At 57.4% G+C, this 13,580-nt stretch overlaps 1 protein-coding gene across 2 annotated transcripts; it reads left to right on the top strand.

Annotated features, from left to right (window-relative positions):
* Nucleotides 1–896: 896 nt before the first annotated feature.
* LOC149858673 (retinol dehydrogenase 8-like) lies at nucleotides 897–13,329 on the top strand. 2 transcript variants are annotated; one of them, XM_090060979.1, is made up of 8 exons: nucleotides 912–1,045; nucleotides 6,112–6,192; nucleotides 6,617–6,727; nucleotides 8,791–8,952; nucleotides 9,573–9,752; nucleotides 10,518–10,611; nucleotides 11,087–11,270; nucleotides 12,863–13,329. In XM_090060979.1, the coding sequence occupies exons 3-8, from the start codon at nucleotides 6,631–6,633 to the stop codon at nucleotides 13,091–13,093; spliced, it is 948 nt and encodes a 315-aa protein (XP_089917105.1). In that variant the 5' UTR covers nucleotides 912–1,045; nucleotides 6,112–6,192; nucleotides 6,617–6,630; the 3' UTR covers nucleotides 13,094–13,329. The 2 variants fall into 2 exon arrangements, with proteins under 2 accessions (XP_089917106.1, XP_089917105.1); XM_090060980.1 differs by lacking the exon at nucleotides 6,112–6,192 and having other exon boundaries at nucleotides 897–1,045.
* Nucleotides 13,330–13,580: the final 251 nt, after the last annotated feature.

The following is a 13,580-nucleotide window of genomic DNA, read 5'->3' as shown; positions in this document are numbered from 1 at the left end:
AGGTGTCCCGAGCCTTCCAGCCCCTGATCAGGAGACTTGTGGCCTGAGAGCACCCAAACTCCAGCTGAAGAAGGGTAGTCGATTTGTTTCCCGCAGGCATCAATCCAGGTCTTCTCAAGGGGCAGCGTGGAGCTGCGCGCAACTCAGACCCACCTTTAGGCTGCTCTACTTGGCACTCCCATCCAGCTGGGGCCTGGCCCCACCATTAGCCCTGCCTTCGGGCTGCATTGGCACCAGGCTGAGGACAGGGCCCCATGCTGGTCGCAGCTAGGCCAATGGGATGTGACACTTAAAGTGGGGTTTGATGGGCTGAAGAGGCATTTTTAGCTCGGAGTGTGCCAGGCTTATCCCTTCTGGGGCAGGTTCCCCCGTGGCCTGCTGCAGCAAACTCTTATGAGCTGGGGCAGGTGAGGAGATCTCTCATTTTAATAAATCTGCTCAAATACATTGTGCAAATAGACAAATAGTTAAATTTATTATGCACATATATACAAAGGGAAGAGGGGATGGAAGCAGGGGCAAACGCAGTAGCAACACCCCTGTGGCCTTATGAGCTGGGGTGGGTGGAAAGATGAGCTCATTTCAATAGATCTACTCCACTATATTATGCAAATACATGGGAATAGTTGAATATATTATGCAAAAATAGGCAAAGGCCAGTGAATAGAAGCAGGAGCAAAGCCGGTAGCAACATCCCTACGGCCTGCTAGAGGCAGCTCCTGAGCTGGGGAGGGCTGAGCTCATTTGAATAGATCTACTTGAGTATATTATGCAAACACACCCGGGTATCGGGCCATATTATGCAAATATATGCACCTATATCTGACTATATTATGCACAATATGCTAACGAGAGGCCAGGAGGCGGGGGCAGGAGCAAACCCGGCAGCAGCACGCGGCTCCGCCCCGGGGCGGCTCCAGCCCGGAGGGGGCGGCGGCGGCGGCGCGGGGACTACGAGCCCCGGCCTGCCCCGGGCTGGCGGGTGGAGCCGGCGCTGCAAAGCGGGGCCGGGCCCCTCCCTGCATCCAGCCGGCCGGCCGGGCAGGTAGGGCAGGGCAGGGCAGGGCAGGGCAGGCACCGGGCCGCGAGCCTGGCGCTGGGTGCGGTGGGGCCGGGCCGGGCCATCAACCTCTCCCTTGGCTGCTGGGGGCGCGACAGGACCTGGCGGTCCTGGGGGCAAGCCCGGGGCTGATGCATCCGGGGGGGGTGGAAGCATCTCACCCCCCCCAGCCGGTTCCCAGCCCTCCCCCTATTTCCCTCTCCACGGACCCCCCTTCAGGTAGGGTTGCCAATCCAGGATTGCCCTGGAGCCTCCAGGAATTAGAGAGAAATCCCCAGGAAATGCTGAGAGTCACCCGGAGACAAATGATAGGGCATCCATTAAAATAAATGTGAAATGTTGAATCTGATTTATACAGCTGTCAGGTTTTTACAGGGTTGTTAAATTGTAGTAGTAATGTGCATGTGATGAAACCTCCCAGAACAGATTCAAACAGAGTTGGCAACCCTGCCCTCACAAACAAAGCATCCTCTCTGGCCTCCAGATCCAACTGGATCCCTCTTTCCTCCTCTTGTGTCCCCCATTGCCTGTTGCTTCCCTGCTTTCTAGCCCCCTGAGTCTACTGTGGGGATGTCCCAGGCTTCTGGGTTTTGCTGCTTGCCCCCCTGCTTGCTGGGGGTGGGGGGGGCAGGTGTTAAGCCTCCCTCATTGGCATGGGGTGTGGGCTGGCTGCAATCCAGGGTGGGGATGGTGACTTGATTGTGTCAGTGCTGGGTCTCAGCCTGGGAGGGTCCTGGCTAGAGGGTTTCACCTCTCTGCTCACGCTCAGATGGATGCCAGATTTGGGGTCACAAAGGAATTCTCCCCCACATCAGATTGGCATGGATGTGGGGTGGAGGGGGGCTGCCTTTCTCTGTAAAGGGAGTATGGCCTCCACTTCGGATCTCTGGACTGTGTATTAACAGTGTTTTGCAGAAGCTGCTGAGTTCCCCCTGCTTTATCTGTGGCAAGTTCAAGTGCAGTGTCTGGTGCTATGGGACGGTGGAGGGTAGTTTTGTGGAGAGGTTGGACAATGGATTTGCCTGGGATGGTTTGGACAAGGCTGATCCTGTCTCAGGCAGGCAGTTGGACTAAACATGACCTCTTGCGGTCCCTGCCAGCCCTGCTTCTCTGTGAGTCTGTGAATACAGAAGCTTGGACCCCTTCCCAGTGGCATTACACTGAGCCCTTCTACTACAGTGTGTCAGGGGGTTTTAAGCCTCATTCAGAGGCTTTGGGTGGTGGCTGCAGCCGAGGCTGGGGATGATGACTGCGTCATGCCAGTGCTCCTGCAGGGACTCAACCTGGGGGGCAGGGGCCTGGCTGTAGGGTCTTGCCCCTCTGCTCAGACTCAGACAGAAGCCACGCTGCAGGTCAAGAAGGAGTGTTCTCCCCTGGTCAGATCAGTATGGACCGTGGGGGGGTGCCTTCCTCTGTAGCGGTGGCATGGCCTCTGCCTGGGATCTCTTGAGCAGCACCCTTTTACAGCCTCAGGATGTTGGCTGCCATGGCTCCCCTGCTTTCCGTGTAGCAGGTTTGAGTGTGATGCTTGGTGTCATGCCAGGGCTGATGGTCCTTTTATGTAAAATTTAGATAACAGCTTCTTTTTTCCAAGGCAAGTGATTCTTCCCCCGTATTCAGCACTGGTGAGGCCACATCTGGAGTACTGTCCCCTCTCTCCAGAAAGGATTTGGCCAAATTGAAGAGAGCCCAGGGGAGGGCAACAAGACTGGTTTGAAAGGAGCAGGACTGATGAGGAGAGGCTGAGAGAACTGGGTTCATTTTTTCTGGAGAAGAGTAGACTGAGAGCAGGGTTTAATAGCAGCCTTCAACTCCCCGAAGGGTGGGCACCAAGAGGATGGAGCGAGACTGTTCTCAGTGGTGATAGATAAGAGGGTGAGGAGCAATGGGCTCCAGTTGCAGCCAGGGAAGTTTAGGTGAAATGTCAGCAAAAACTCTTTCCCTAGGAGGGTAGGGAAGTACTGGAACAGGCTACCTGGAGAAGTGGTGAAATCTCTGTCTTTGGAGATTTTGAAAACCCAAGCCTTGGCTGGGATGAGATAGCTGAGGATGGTCCTGCTTGGAACAGGGGTTTGTATTGGGTGACCTCCAGAGGTCCCTTCCAGCCCTAATTTCCATGATTTTATGATTTGTTTGGGATGGTTTGGACAGGGCTGATCCTGCCACAGGCGGGGGTAAGTCACTAGATGACCTCTGGACGTCCCTTCCAGCCTGACTTCTCTAGGATGCTGTGACTCTCACCATTTCTTAGGCTCTGCTGCCTCCTCCTGAATAATCCCAGCCCTTTGCTTTCACTCCTTCCTCCCAAATCCCAGATCAGATTCTCCATGAAGCCCCCATGACACTTGGTTAAACCCAGGAGGTGACTGTTTAAGAACCAGACAACCAGCTTCATCTAATGGTCCTGGGTTTTGATTTACAGGCTGGAGGGGTCTTTGTCATCTTGGCTGGCAATTAATTGGAGAGGGATGGGATTTCTTAGGAGGATCCCTTTGTTGGCAACAATCTGGTCACTGGGATAGAGGCAGACAAGCTTTTCAAGGCAAGGCATTGTTTGTCAGCTCTCACTTCAAATTCATTCAAACTCACCTTGATGGTCTGCCGGGCAAAGTGTTACTTCAGAGTCTTCAGTAGGACAGTGAGTTTGTAGGATCCCAGGCTAAAAGGATCCCAAAAGGGATCAAAGGATTCTAAAAGGATCAGTTGGACCCCAGGCTAAAAAGGATTCCAAAAGGGATACAAGGATCTTAATGGGGTCTGTAGGATAAAAGGATCCCAAAAGGGATCAAATGATCCTGAAGAGGTGTGTAGGGTCCCAGGATAAAATGATCCCAGAAGGATACAAGGGTTCTATATGGGTCTATAAGATCCCAGGCTAAAAGGATCTCAGAAGGGATACAGGGATCCTAAAGAGGCCTGTAAGACCTTCAGATAAAAAGATCCCCTAAGGAATCAAAGGATTCTAATGGGATATGTAGGATTGTATGCTAAAAGGACCCCACAAGGGATAAAAAGATCATAGAATCATAGATGTGATGCCGTGGCTAGTAAAGCGACCAAAACGCTGGCTTGCATCCATAGATGCTTCTCGAGCAAATCCCAGGACGTCATTCTCCCCTTGTACTCGGCCTTGGTGAGGCTGCAGCTGGAGTACTGCGTCCAGTTTTGGGCTCCACAATTCAAAAAGGATGTGGAGAAGCTTGAGAGAGTCCAGAGGAGAGCCACGTGCATGATCAGGGGTCAGGAAAACAGATCTTACGATGACAGGCTGAGAGCCATGGGACTCTTTAGCCTGGAAAAGCGTAGGCTCAGGGGTGATCTGATGGCCACCTAGAAGTTTATCAGGGGTGACCACCAGGATCTGGGGGAACGTCTGTTCACCAGAGCGACCCAAGGGATGACGAGGTCGAACGGTCACAAACTCCTGCAAGACCGTTTCAGGCTGGACATAAGGAAGAATTTCTTTGCTGTCCGAGCCCCCAGGGGCTGGAACAGCCTGCCATCAGAGGTGGTTCAAGCACCTATATTGAACACCTTCAAGAGTAAATTGGATGCTTATCTTGCTGGGATCCTATGACCCCAGCTGACTTCCTGCCCTTTGGGCAGGGGGCTGGACTCGATGATCTCCCGAGGTCCCTTCCAGCCCTAATGTCTATGAAATCTATGAGACAGGCTGGATAAGACCTTGAGAGGTCACATCGAGTCCAACCCCCTGCCTGAGGCAGGATCAGCCCTATCCAAACCATCTCAGACTAATCCATCGTCTAACCTCCTCCTAATGCTACTGTCAGCTCGGACACAGGGCCAGACATCACGCCCAAACCTGCCACGGAAATCAGGGGGACCACAGTGGCCCACATCCTGCTGCTGTAAATGGTGTAAAGATATGTCCCAGGCAGAGGCCATGCCCCGGCTACAGAGGAAGGAACCCCGCCTCTCCCCCCCAACCAGTCTGGACCAGTCCAACCAGGGGCGGAGATTCCTTTCTGACCCCAATATGGCATTGGTCTCGGCCAGAGCGAGGGGTAAGACCCTCTAGCCAGGACCCTCTGGGGTTGGGTCCCAGTAGGAAAATTGGCACAGCCCTGTCACCATCCCCAGCCTGGGCTGCCGCCAACCCCCCATGCTCCCCACACCTGAAGCAGAAAGTGAGGGGAGGGGGCAACCAGCAAAGCCCAGAAGCCTGGGAAATCCCTATAGCAGAACACAGGCACCGCTACACCTAGATCATCCCTGACCAGTGTCTGTCCAACTTCTCCTTGAATCCCTCCGGTGATGGAGAGTCCACAGCTCCCTGGGTGTTGATTCCCCTGCCTCCCTGCTTTAACAGGAAAGAAGTGTTTCCTGAGTACGCAAGAGGCAGCAGGGAATAAACTGCCCTGTAGGAGGAACTGAGAGGGGTATTCTGGTGGAAAGGGGCTGCACAGAGACCTGACAAAGACTGGGGGCAGATTGGGACTCTGCCTCGGATCCCAACTCTCCCTCGTACCCAGCTCCTGTCAGCAAGAGATACTCCTTCCAAGTGATGTGGCTCAATAAAGAACCTAGGAGTCATAGCTTCTTTCCATCCTCACCCAAAGCTCAGAATTAGGACCCAGGAGTCCTGCAGTCGGAGAGCTGCTTTGCTTTGGGCTTCAGTTTTTCCATCCATAAAATGGGTGCAGTTAAAATTCTCTGCCCTCTGCTTTGGCCTGAGGAAAACCTTCAGGCCCAAGGGCGCCAGGGGGCATTTACTAGGCGTCTGTGCATGGGGTTTAGGTTCAGAAGCAGGGAGGGGAAGGAGTTGTTAATAAAGAGGAGCTGGGAGGTCATTAATTACCATGTAACCCAAACTGACCGTTTCCCCCACTCCAGTTCCTGCTGGTGGCTTGTCAAACAGATCAGCTGATGGGATCCGACAAGGAGCAGCTGTGGGAGGGATTAGATGGGTCAGAGCCCATATGGCCTTTGTCTCCTGCCCCCACCACAACTGGATGGGGGGGCAGTGATTCCTCTTTCTTGTCCCTTGGCTTGCTTTCGGGGGGGTCACCCCTGATTGGCCCATTTTTTAGGTCCTGGGACACAGCTGCTGCATCTCAGCCCAGCTGGGTTGAACCCCAGCTGCACATCCCTTCCAGAGACTGCAGTCAGTGGTGAGTAGAGCAGGGATGGCCGTACCAGGGCATAGGGGGAGGGGGCAGGAAGCAGAGCAGCAGTTGGGGCTTGGGTCTCAGGGCTGAGGGCAGAAAGCAGAGCAGCTGATGGGGCAGGGAGCACAGGGAAGGGAGTAGAATGAGCATGGATAGAGGAGGGAGCAGAAAGCAGAGCAGCAGATCGAGAGCCTGTATTGGGCCCCATCTGTCTGCAACCCTTGGCACACCTGGCTCCCAGTCGGTGACTGGGGGACCTGATACTATCCCCATCCTGTCTCTAACCCCCTTCTCTCCAACCCCTCAGGAAAAATGAGGACTTTTCTTCCTGACTGCCCCCAGCCAGTGCCCTGAAGCCTGTAGGTTGATCAGTTCCTCCTCCTCAGTTTCACTGCCTGACCTCTGACCTCTGCTCTCGCCCACTCAGGCAGGGAAGGAAGGATGTCCTGCAGGAACGTGCTGATCACCGGCTGCTCCTCAGGGATTGGGCTGGCCCTGGCCATCCACCTGGCCAGAGATGAGCTGAGGAGATTTCGAGGTGAGAGGATGGGAGTGCTTCTCCCAGCACTGAGATGTGGCCACTTCTGGGGTGCAAGCCAGCTGCTGTTAACCCAGAGATCCTTCATCCAGCAGTGAGATGCAGCCAACTCTGGGGTGGAGCCCAGTGTAACAGGGCACTACCAGGGCACCCACAAAAAAAATTCTATGCCACCCTGTTCTAGGGGACAGTCTGTCCCACACTGTCCCACCTTGCCTTGATGTTAACTGATATATAAGTTGTGGGAGGCTGCCCTGATTTTACTGGGATGACCCTTGACTTGTGGCCCTGGCCTTCGGGGCCAATCACATGGCTCCATGCCTACCCTACACTGTCCAGTGCCTCGCAGATGGCATCCTGTTCGTGTCTGGTTGCACTCTATCTACTCAGCCTCTCAACCCCACTCTCAGGCCTCTCAACCCCTCAGATGGCTAATCAGTCATCGTCAGCTGAGCTGTACTTGCCCTGATCCCTAACTCACAGCTGTGGTTTCTCTGTGCAGACCTTCGGCCTACCTGATCTTCCCATCTTCTTCCCTGGGCCCCCCTTAGAGGTTCTGCATCTCCCCTGGGCTGGTGGCCCTGTGGCCCCATCTTGCATCTCTACCTCTGGCCCTACTTGCATGTGGACCCCTCATCCTTGAGCCCTCCTCCTTAGATGTCACAGTCATCCATTGTCATCTGAGTTGTGCTTCCCCTGACCCCTACCTCTCAGCCGTGGTCTCCACCTGCAGATGCTTTTGGCCTCTCCGAGGCCCTGGCCCCACTATCAGGCCAGCCAAGGTGCCAGGCCCTCTGCAGCTCTGGCCACCTCTTGAGGTTCACCTTTTGGTCCCTCCTGGGCCCTGGCCCCAACATGGGCCAGTCAAGGTCCCTGGAGTCAGTCTGCTGGCGGTTGGGCCCTTCCATGGGTCCACCCTCATGCGTCTTGCTTTCTCACTACAGAGTTCAAACCCTTCCCAAGATTATGCCAGGCCCTCTGTCTGTCTTCCCCTGGCCTGGAGCTTGATCTCAGCTGCTCAGGCCATCTTTCTGGGCCCACCTGGTCACTCTCTGGTCCTTCTCCCCACGACTGGTCTGGCCTCTCACTGCGCCTCTGGTGTGCGCTGCCCCGCGCTCTGGATTGCTCGGCACTCTCCCTTGGTCTCTTGCATGCTCCACTCCTTCCTCTGGGCAGACCTGGCCTCTCTGCAACTCAGTCATTCAGTCCTCTTCCCATTTTGGCCCTTACTCTCCCAGATGTTGTCTGGCCTCTGAGCGCTCGGCCTCTTTCTCCCAGGTCTGGCCTAGCTTCCCACTCAGCCCTCTTACCCCTAGGCTGGTTTGGCTTCTCCAGGCCTCAACATACTCAACCCTCTTTCTCTGGGGGCTCCAATGGTCTCTCACCAGATGCTCCCTCAGCCCCTTTCAGGGCGGTGGACCCCCACACTGGGTCCCTAGGACCCTTCCGCATCCCCATAGTTCCTCCAGTTGTTTCAGACGGAGCTGCAGTCTTCAGGCTGGGCAGTGCTGTTCCTTCCATCTTGCTCTCACGGGTCGCTTGTACACATGATGGGGGTTTACTGCCCCTAAACTGAAACAGTGGGTTTTAAATTGTGACTTTTAAAAACCCAGTGTTTCAGTTTAGGGGCTTCCATCATTGTTATGGCGAGGGGACCGATCCTTTTTTATTTTCCTAGGCGGAGCCTGTCTGCAGCTGGGGGGCGACCTGCCAGTGGGCTGTGAGCTGTGGGGGGCCCTGGTCTTTGTAACAAAGTCATCTACATTGCAGCGTGTTGCCACGCATGTAATGTGATGCAATTAAACTGCTATAGGGGTAATTAAACCACTAAAAAGGGCAGTTTTGTCACATGTACAAGCGCACACGGTCTGTTTATGCCATCTCAGCCCAACCGTCTTCCAGGCAGGCAGTCTCCCTGCAGTCATATGGTCCTCCTGATCAGCCTGACCCCACCTGCTGGTGGCTCTACAGTTTGCCTGACTCCTTATAGTGGCAGACACCTGAAGTGCCCTGCCACACGCAGCCCCCGCTAACCCAGAGATCCCCACCCGTCTCTCCCCCAGTTGTTGCCACTATGCGGGACCTGGGCCGGCGTGGGGAGCTGGAGACACGGGCAGGGACGGCGCTGGGCCACACGTTGGAGATCCGCCAGCTGGACGTGGACTGTGAGGAGTCGGTGCGGCGCTGTGTGGAGGCCATGCCCCAGCGGCGCGTGGATGTGCTAGGTGAGGGGCTGCCCTCCCCAGTAGGCAGGGCCCAGGGATCTGCCAAGGAGGACAGGGGTGTCCCACTTCCTTGGACTCTGCCCAGTGTCCCACTTCCCACTTCCTTAGACCCAGACCCAGCCATTTAGGCTCCACCTACTTCCATCAAACCCACTATAGGCTCTGCCCACCCGGACTAACTCACTTTGGGCTCCACCCCCTTAGTCCCCCCATTCCCTTATGTCCCACCCACTCAGACTCCACTTAGACCCACAGGCTTAGGCTCTGCCCCCCCAGACCCTACTCATTTAGGCTCCATCCCATCTAGAGCCTACCACTCAGGCTCCACCCACCCAGAATCCCCACTTAGACTCCACCCTCCCAACATGCCCACTTAGACTCCGCCCATCTAGATCCCACTCAAGTAGGATCTTCCTACCCACTTAGGCCTGCCCCCCACACCCAGGCATTTAGACTCCACTCATCTGGATCCCACCCGCTTAGGCTCCACCCATATTCCCTTTGGCTCGCCCCTGGAGCTGGTGGTCAGGTGGTCCATGGTGGGTGGGGCTGGGAGATGCAGGAGCCCCAAGAGGTGTGTGGGGGGCACTTTGCAGCTCACAGCCCCCCTCCTCCTACAGTGAGCAATGCAGGGCGGGGGCTGGTGGGGCCACTGGAGCTGCAGAGTGTGGAGGCTGCGAGGCGTCTGCTGGACACCAATGTTTTGGGGCTGCTGCGACTCGTGCACCAGGTGCTGCCTGACATGAAGCGCCGGCGCAGTGGCCACGTCGTCGTCATGAGCAGTGTGCTAGGCCTGCAAGGTGGGAGTGGCAGGGGCACTGGGGCCCATAGAGGGCACAGGTTGGGGTGGGGAGCATGCAGTGGGTCATGGAGGGGCAGGGGGGCTATGGGCTAGAGAGGACCTGCAGACAGCCATTAGAGAGGCTGCAGGGTGTGTCACAAGGACACAATAGGCTGGGGGAGACAGGTGGGTTATGGGGGGTAGGGGCTTCATGGGGTGGGGCAGGGGAGAGCCTATGGGGTGGGTCATGGGGGCAGCTGGGAGGGTCATGGGGGCTGAGAGGGGTCATGGGGCAGACTGGAGAGTCAAAAGGGCAGGGGGTTGCTGCAGGGCTGGGAGACGCTGGGAGGGGCTGGGGGGACAGAATGCATCATGGAGGGGGCTAAGGTGGGTGTATGGGGGTGCCCCAGAGTGGGCCATGGGGGTCCTGTGGAATGGCCCCAGGGTGAGCCTGGGAGCCACATAATAAGCCCTGGATGGAGGCTAGGTGGGATCATAATGGGTCACAGAGGGGAGTGTCGGGGCCCCATGTCATGGGCCGGGGAGCACTGTGGGGGCAGGTAAGTCGTATGGGGTGGGGGAGGCTGAAGTGGGGTTATGTAATCAGCCGGGGGGGTTGCTGTCCAGGTGGCAGGGGGTTCCCCTGGGAAGAGGGGGCGACTGCTTCTGGGTTGGAGCCATGGTGGCTGGGGGCTGGATGCCTGGGTTCTGGGGGCAATGGGGTTGGGGGGCATGTGGGCATGCCTCCCCCCACTGATTCCCCCCCATCCTTCCCTCCCCCCAGGCCTCCTCTTCAATGACCTCTACTGCGCCTCCAAGTTTGCGGTCGAGGGGTTCTGTGAGAGCCTGGCCTTGCAAGCCCTGAAATTTGGGGTGCAGTGAGTAGTGGCGGCGGGGGGCGGGGGGAATAGTCCCCAGCCTGGGCATGATGGGGGCAGGAAGGGGGGCAGGTGGTCAGTTTGGGTGTGGGAGCCCCAGAGGTGGCTGCAACTGGGACCAGTAATGGGGGTGGACTGAGGCACCAGTATGGCCATGTCTGTAGGGCAGGGGGGAAGGCCACATGGGATGTGCCAGGGGGGCCAGGGGTAGTGGTCTGGGGCCCACACTGGGGGGGTTTGGAGGAATCCTGCTTCTCTAGTTTTGGGGGCCACACCGTGAGCTGGAGGGGGTCTCATATAGCAGGCTACAGGGTGACGGGTCATGTCATTGACTATGTGAGGGGGGCTAGAGGGCCACACAATGACCCAGGGAGGTCAGGGGGTTCCCAGGTCATAGCCCACCAGGTGGAGGCTCTGGGGGCATTCCTGGCTGCCCCACATCTAACCCACATCTGTCCCCCTGCCCGCTTCCCAGCATCAGCCTGATTGAGCCAGGGCCGGTGGCCACAGAGTTTGAGCGGAAGTTGTATGAGGAGGCAGCTGCCCTGGACTTGTCCGGCCTGGACCCTGAGACGCGGGAACTCTTCCAGGGCTTCTACCTGCCCTACTCTCGGGAGGTTTTTGCTGCCCTGGCCCAGTCACCGGCAGAGGTGGCCGAGGTAGGAAATCCCCTTGCCCACAAATCCTCCATTCTGTGGGGTGCTGGGTGCCCACCCAGACTGGGCATGACTTGGCACCCTCCACCCTAAAAGGTGGGGGCAGTCTTTGCTGTGACCACCCCCCCCCCATCATGGGGGGAGAGGGCAGGGCCATCACCTAGGTCTCCCCAAGCAGGATAGGCCCTAAATCTACCCCCAAGGGTGCCTGGAGCTGGGGCTTCTTGCAGCAGCTTCCTGGAACATGCCCTGCTGCAAGATTTTGGTGGGGGGGCATGTCCAGGGCCCTTGTTAGTATCACTTGGATTCTGCCCCCCCCCCCAGTGTTTTCGGGTTCAAGGGCTGACTGTGGGGGGTCTAGGGTCCTTGTTAGGTTCAAACCTGCTGACCCGCTCCCCCTGATTTGGGGAGTTATGGGGGTGGGTTCGGCTATGGGTGCTTGTCTGTGGGGCGTGGAGAGAGTTTCTTAGTTAGTAGGGTCAGAAGGGACCTGAGCAGATCGAGTCCAACCCCCTGCCATGGCAGGAAAGAGTACTGGGGTCAAATGATCCCAGCAAGGTGATTGTCAAGCCTTGTCTTAAAGACCCCCAAGGTAGGAGCCAGCACCACTTCTCTTGGAAGTTGGTTCCAGATCCTATCTGCCCTGACAGTGCAGTAGCGCCTTCTGATGTCTAGTCTGAATCTACCCTCTGCCAGCTTGTGACCGTTATTTCTAGTCACTCCTGGTGGTGCTCGGGGGAACAGGGACTCCCCCAATGCCTGCTGGTGCCCCCTGGCTAGTTTGTAACAGCCCACTAGATCCCCCTCAGCCCCCTCAGTTTCACTGACTTCCCCCCTCCCCCAGCACTTTGGGGGTTCAGGGTCTGGCAGGAGGTGGGGTCTGGCCATTGGGGGTGTCGGGGACCCTGGTCAATCTGAGACCCATTGACTTTGCTCCTCCCTCAGCACTTTGGGGGTTCAGATGGGGGAATGTGTCCGCAGCCCTAGTTGGTTTCAGACCCTGACCCCCCCCACCTCCCTAGCATGTTGAGGATTTAGGATCCCGCCAGGGGAGAGCTCCGTGTGTCCTCAGCCCTGGTCAGTCTCAGATCCTGCCCCAATCCAGCCTTGGGGGTATGTCTGCAGCTCTGGTCAGTTTCAGACCCACTGGATTTCCCCCCCCCCCAACTTTGGGGGTTCAGGGTCTGGCAAGAGCATGGGTCTGTGTGTCCTTAGCCCTGGTCAGTCTCTACCCTGCACCCCTGGCCTTTTGGGGTTCAAGATTCAGCTATAGGTGCGGGTGCCCACAGCCCTGGTCAGCATCAGACCCAGACCCCACCCCCACCATGGCACTTCAGGGATTCAGGATTCAGCCATAGAAGCGTGTGTCCGGGGTCTTGCTCAGTCTCAGACCCACTGACTCCACTCCCTGCCTGTACTTTGGAGGTGCAGGATCTGGCCTGGGGAGGGTGGGGCATGCTCAGGGTTAGGGCAGTCTCAGACCCACTGATCTCTTTCCCCAACACTTGGGGGTTCAGGATCCAGCCATGGGGGAGGTCTGTGTGTCTGGAGCCTCAGTCGGTTTCAGGCCCTGCTCCCTGCTCCTTCCCCTCCAGCACACGGCTCGGGTGATCACGTCGGAGTCGCCGCCGTTCCGGTCCCAGACCAACAGCCTGTATGCACCGCTGGCCACGCTGAAGCATGCAGACACCAGTGGGCACTTGCCCCTTGCTGCCTTCCAGCGCCTCATCTTCCAGCATGACCGGCTCTTCAAGGCCAGCCTCAGCCTGCTCAAGCTGTTGCAGTGGCGCAAGCGCCGGGACATGGACCACACCAAGACCCCTTGAGGCCCAGCCCTCCCCCCCCATACAGCTACCACCCCTCTAGGATCCTCAGGAGGGGGTGAGGTGCTGGCTTTTTTGTGGGGCGGGAATGGGGCAAGCGTGGGGAGTAGGGATTTGGGTGGGGCTGTGAGTTGCCCCTGGGGGCTGACCCTGCTGTGGGGGTTCATTTTGTACTATGGATTAAAGCAGCAGGGAGACCTGCATGGTGAAAGGCAGAGGAGAGGCGTCCTCTTGGGGTACAGATGGTGGAACTCGGGTGTCCGGTCTCCCAGCCCCCCTGCGACACCCAGAGTTGGGTGAAAACCTAGGCCCCCAGCCCGCCCCTGCTCTGACTCCCCAGACCCCACCCCGCTCCCAGGGCTGAGAGAGACCCCAGGTGTCTGGGTCCTAGGCCCCTGCTCTTACCCCCCCACCTCGCTCACTCCCCTGAACCAAGGGCAGAACCCGGGCGTCTACCCCCACTCCTAGAGCTGGCGAGAGAACCCCAGCT

This window comes from Crocodylus siamensis, chromosome 8 (assembly GCF_052110815.1).
Source record: "Crocodylus siamensis isolate JL-2025a chromosome 8, ASM5211081v1, whole genome shotgun sequence".
Classification (NCBI taxonomy): domain Eukaryota; kingdom Metazoa; phylum Chordata; order Crocodylia; family Crocodylidae; genus Crocodylus; species Crocodylus siamensis.
The sequence above is the reverse complement of the archived record's forward strand: the minus strand, read 5'-3'. Positions and strand labels throughout refer to the sequence as shown.

Bases quoted from the DNA above. Each gene is read 5' to 3' on its own strand.
- LOC149858673 (XM_090060980.1), top strand. From the start codon at position 6,631: ATGTCCTGCAGGAACGTGCTGATCACCGGCTGCTCCTCAGGGATTGGG. The intron at 9,753-10,517 runs GTGGGAGTGGCA...CCCTCCCCCCAG, and splicing joins CAGTGTGCTAGGCCTGCAAG to GCCTCCTCTTCAATGACCTC. The intron at 10,612-11,086 runs GTGAGTAGTGGC...CCCGCTTCCCAG, and splicing joins GCCCTGAAATTTGGGGTGCA to CATCAGCCTGATTGAGCCAG.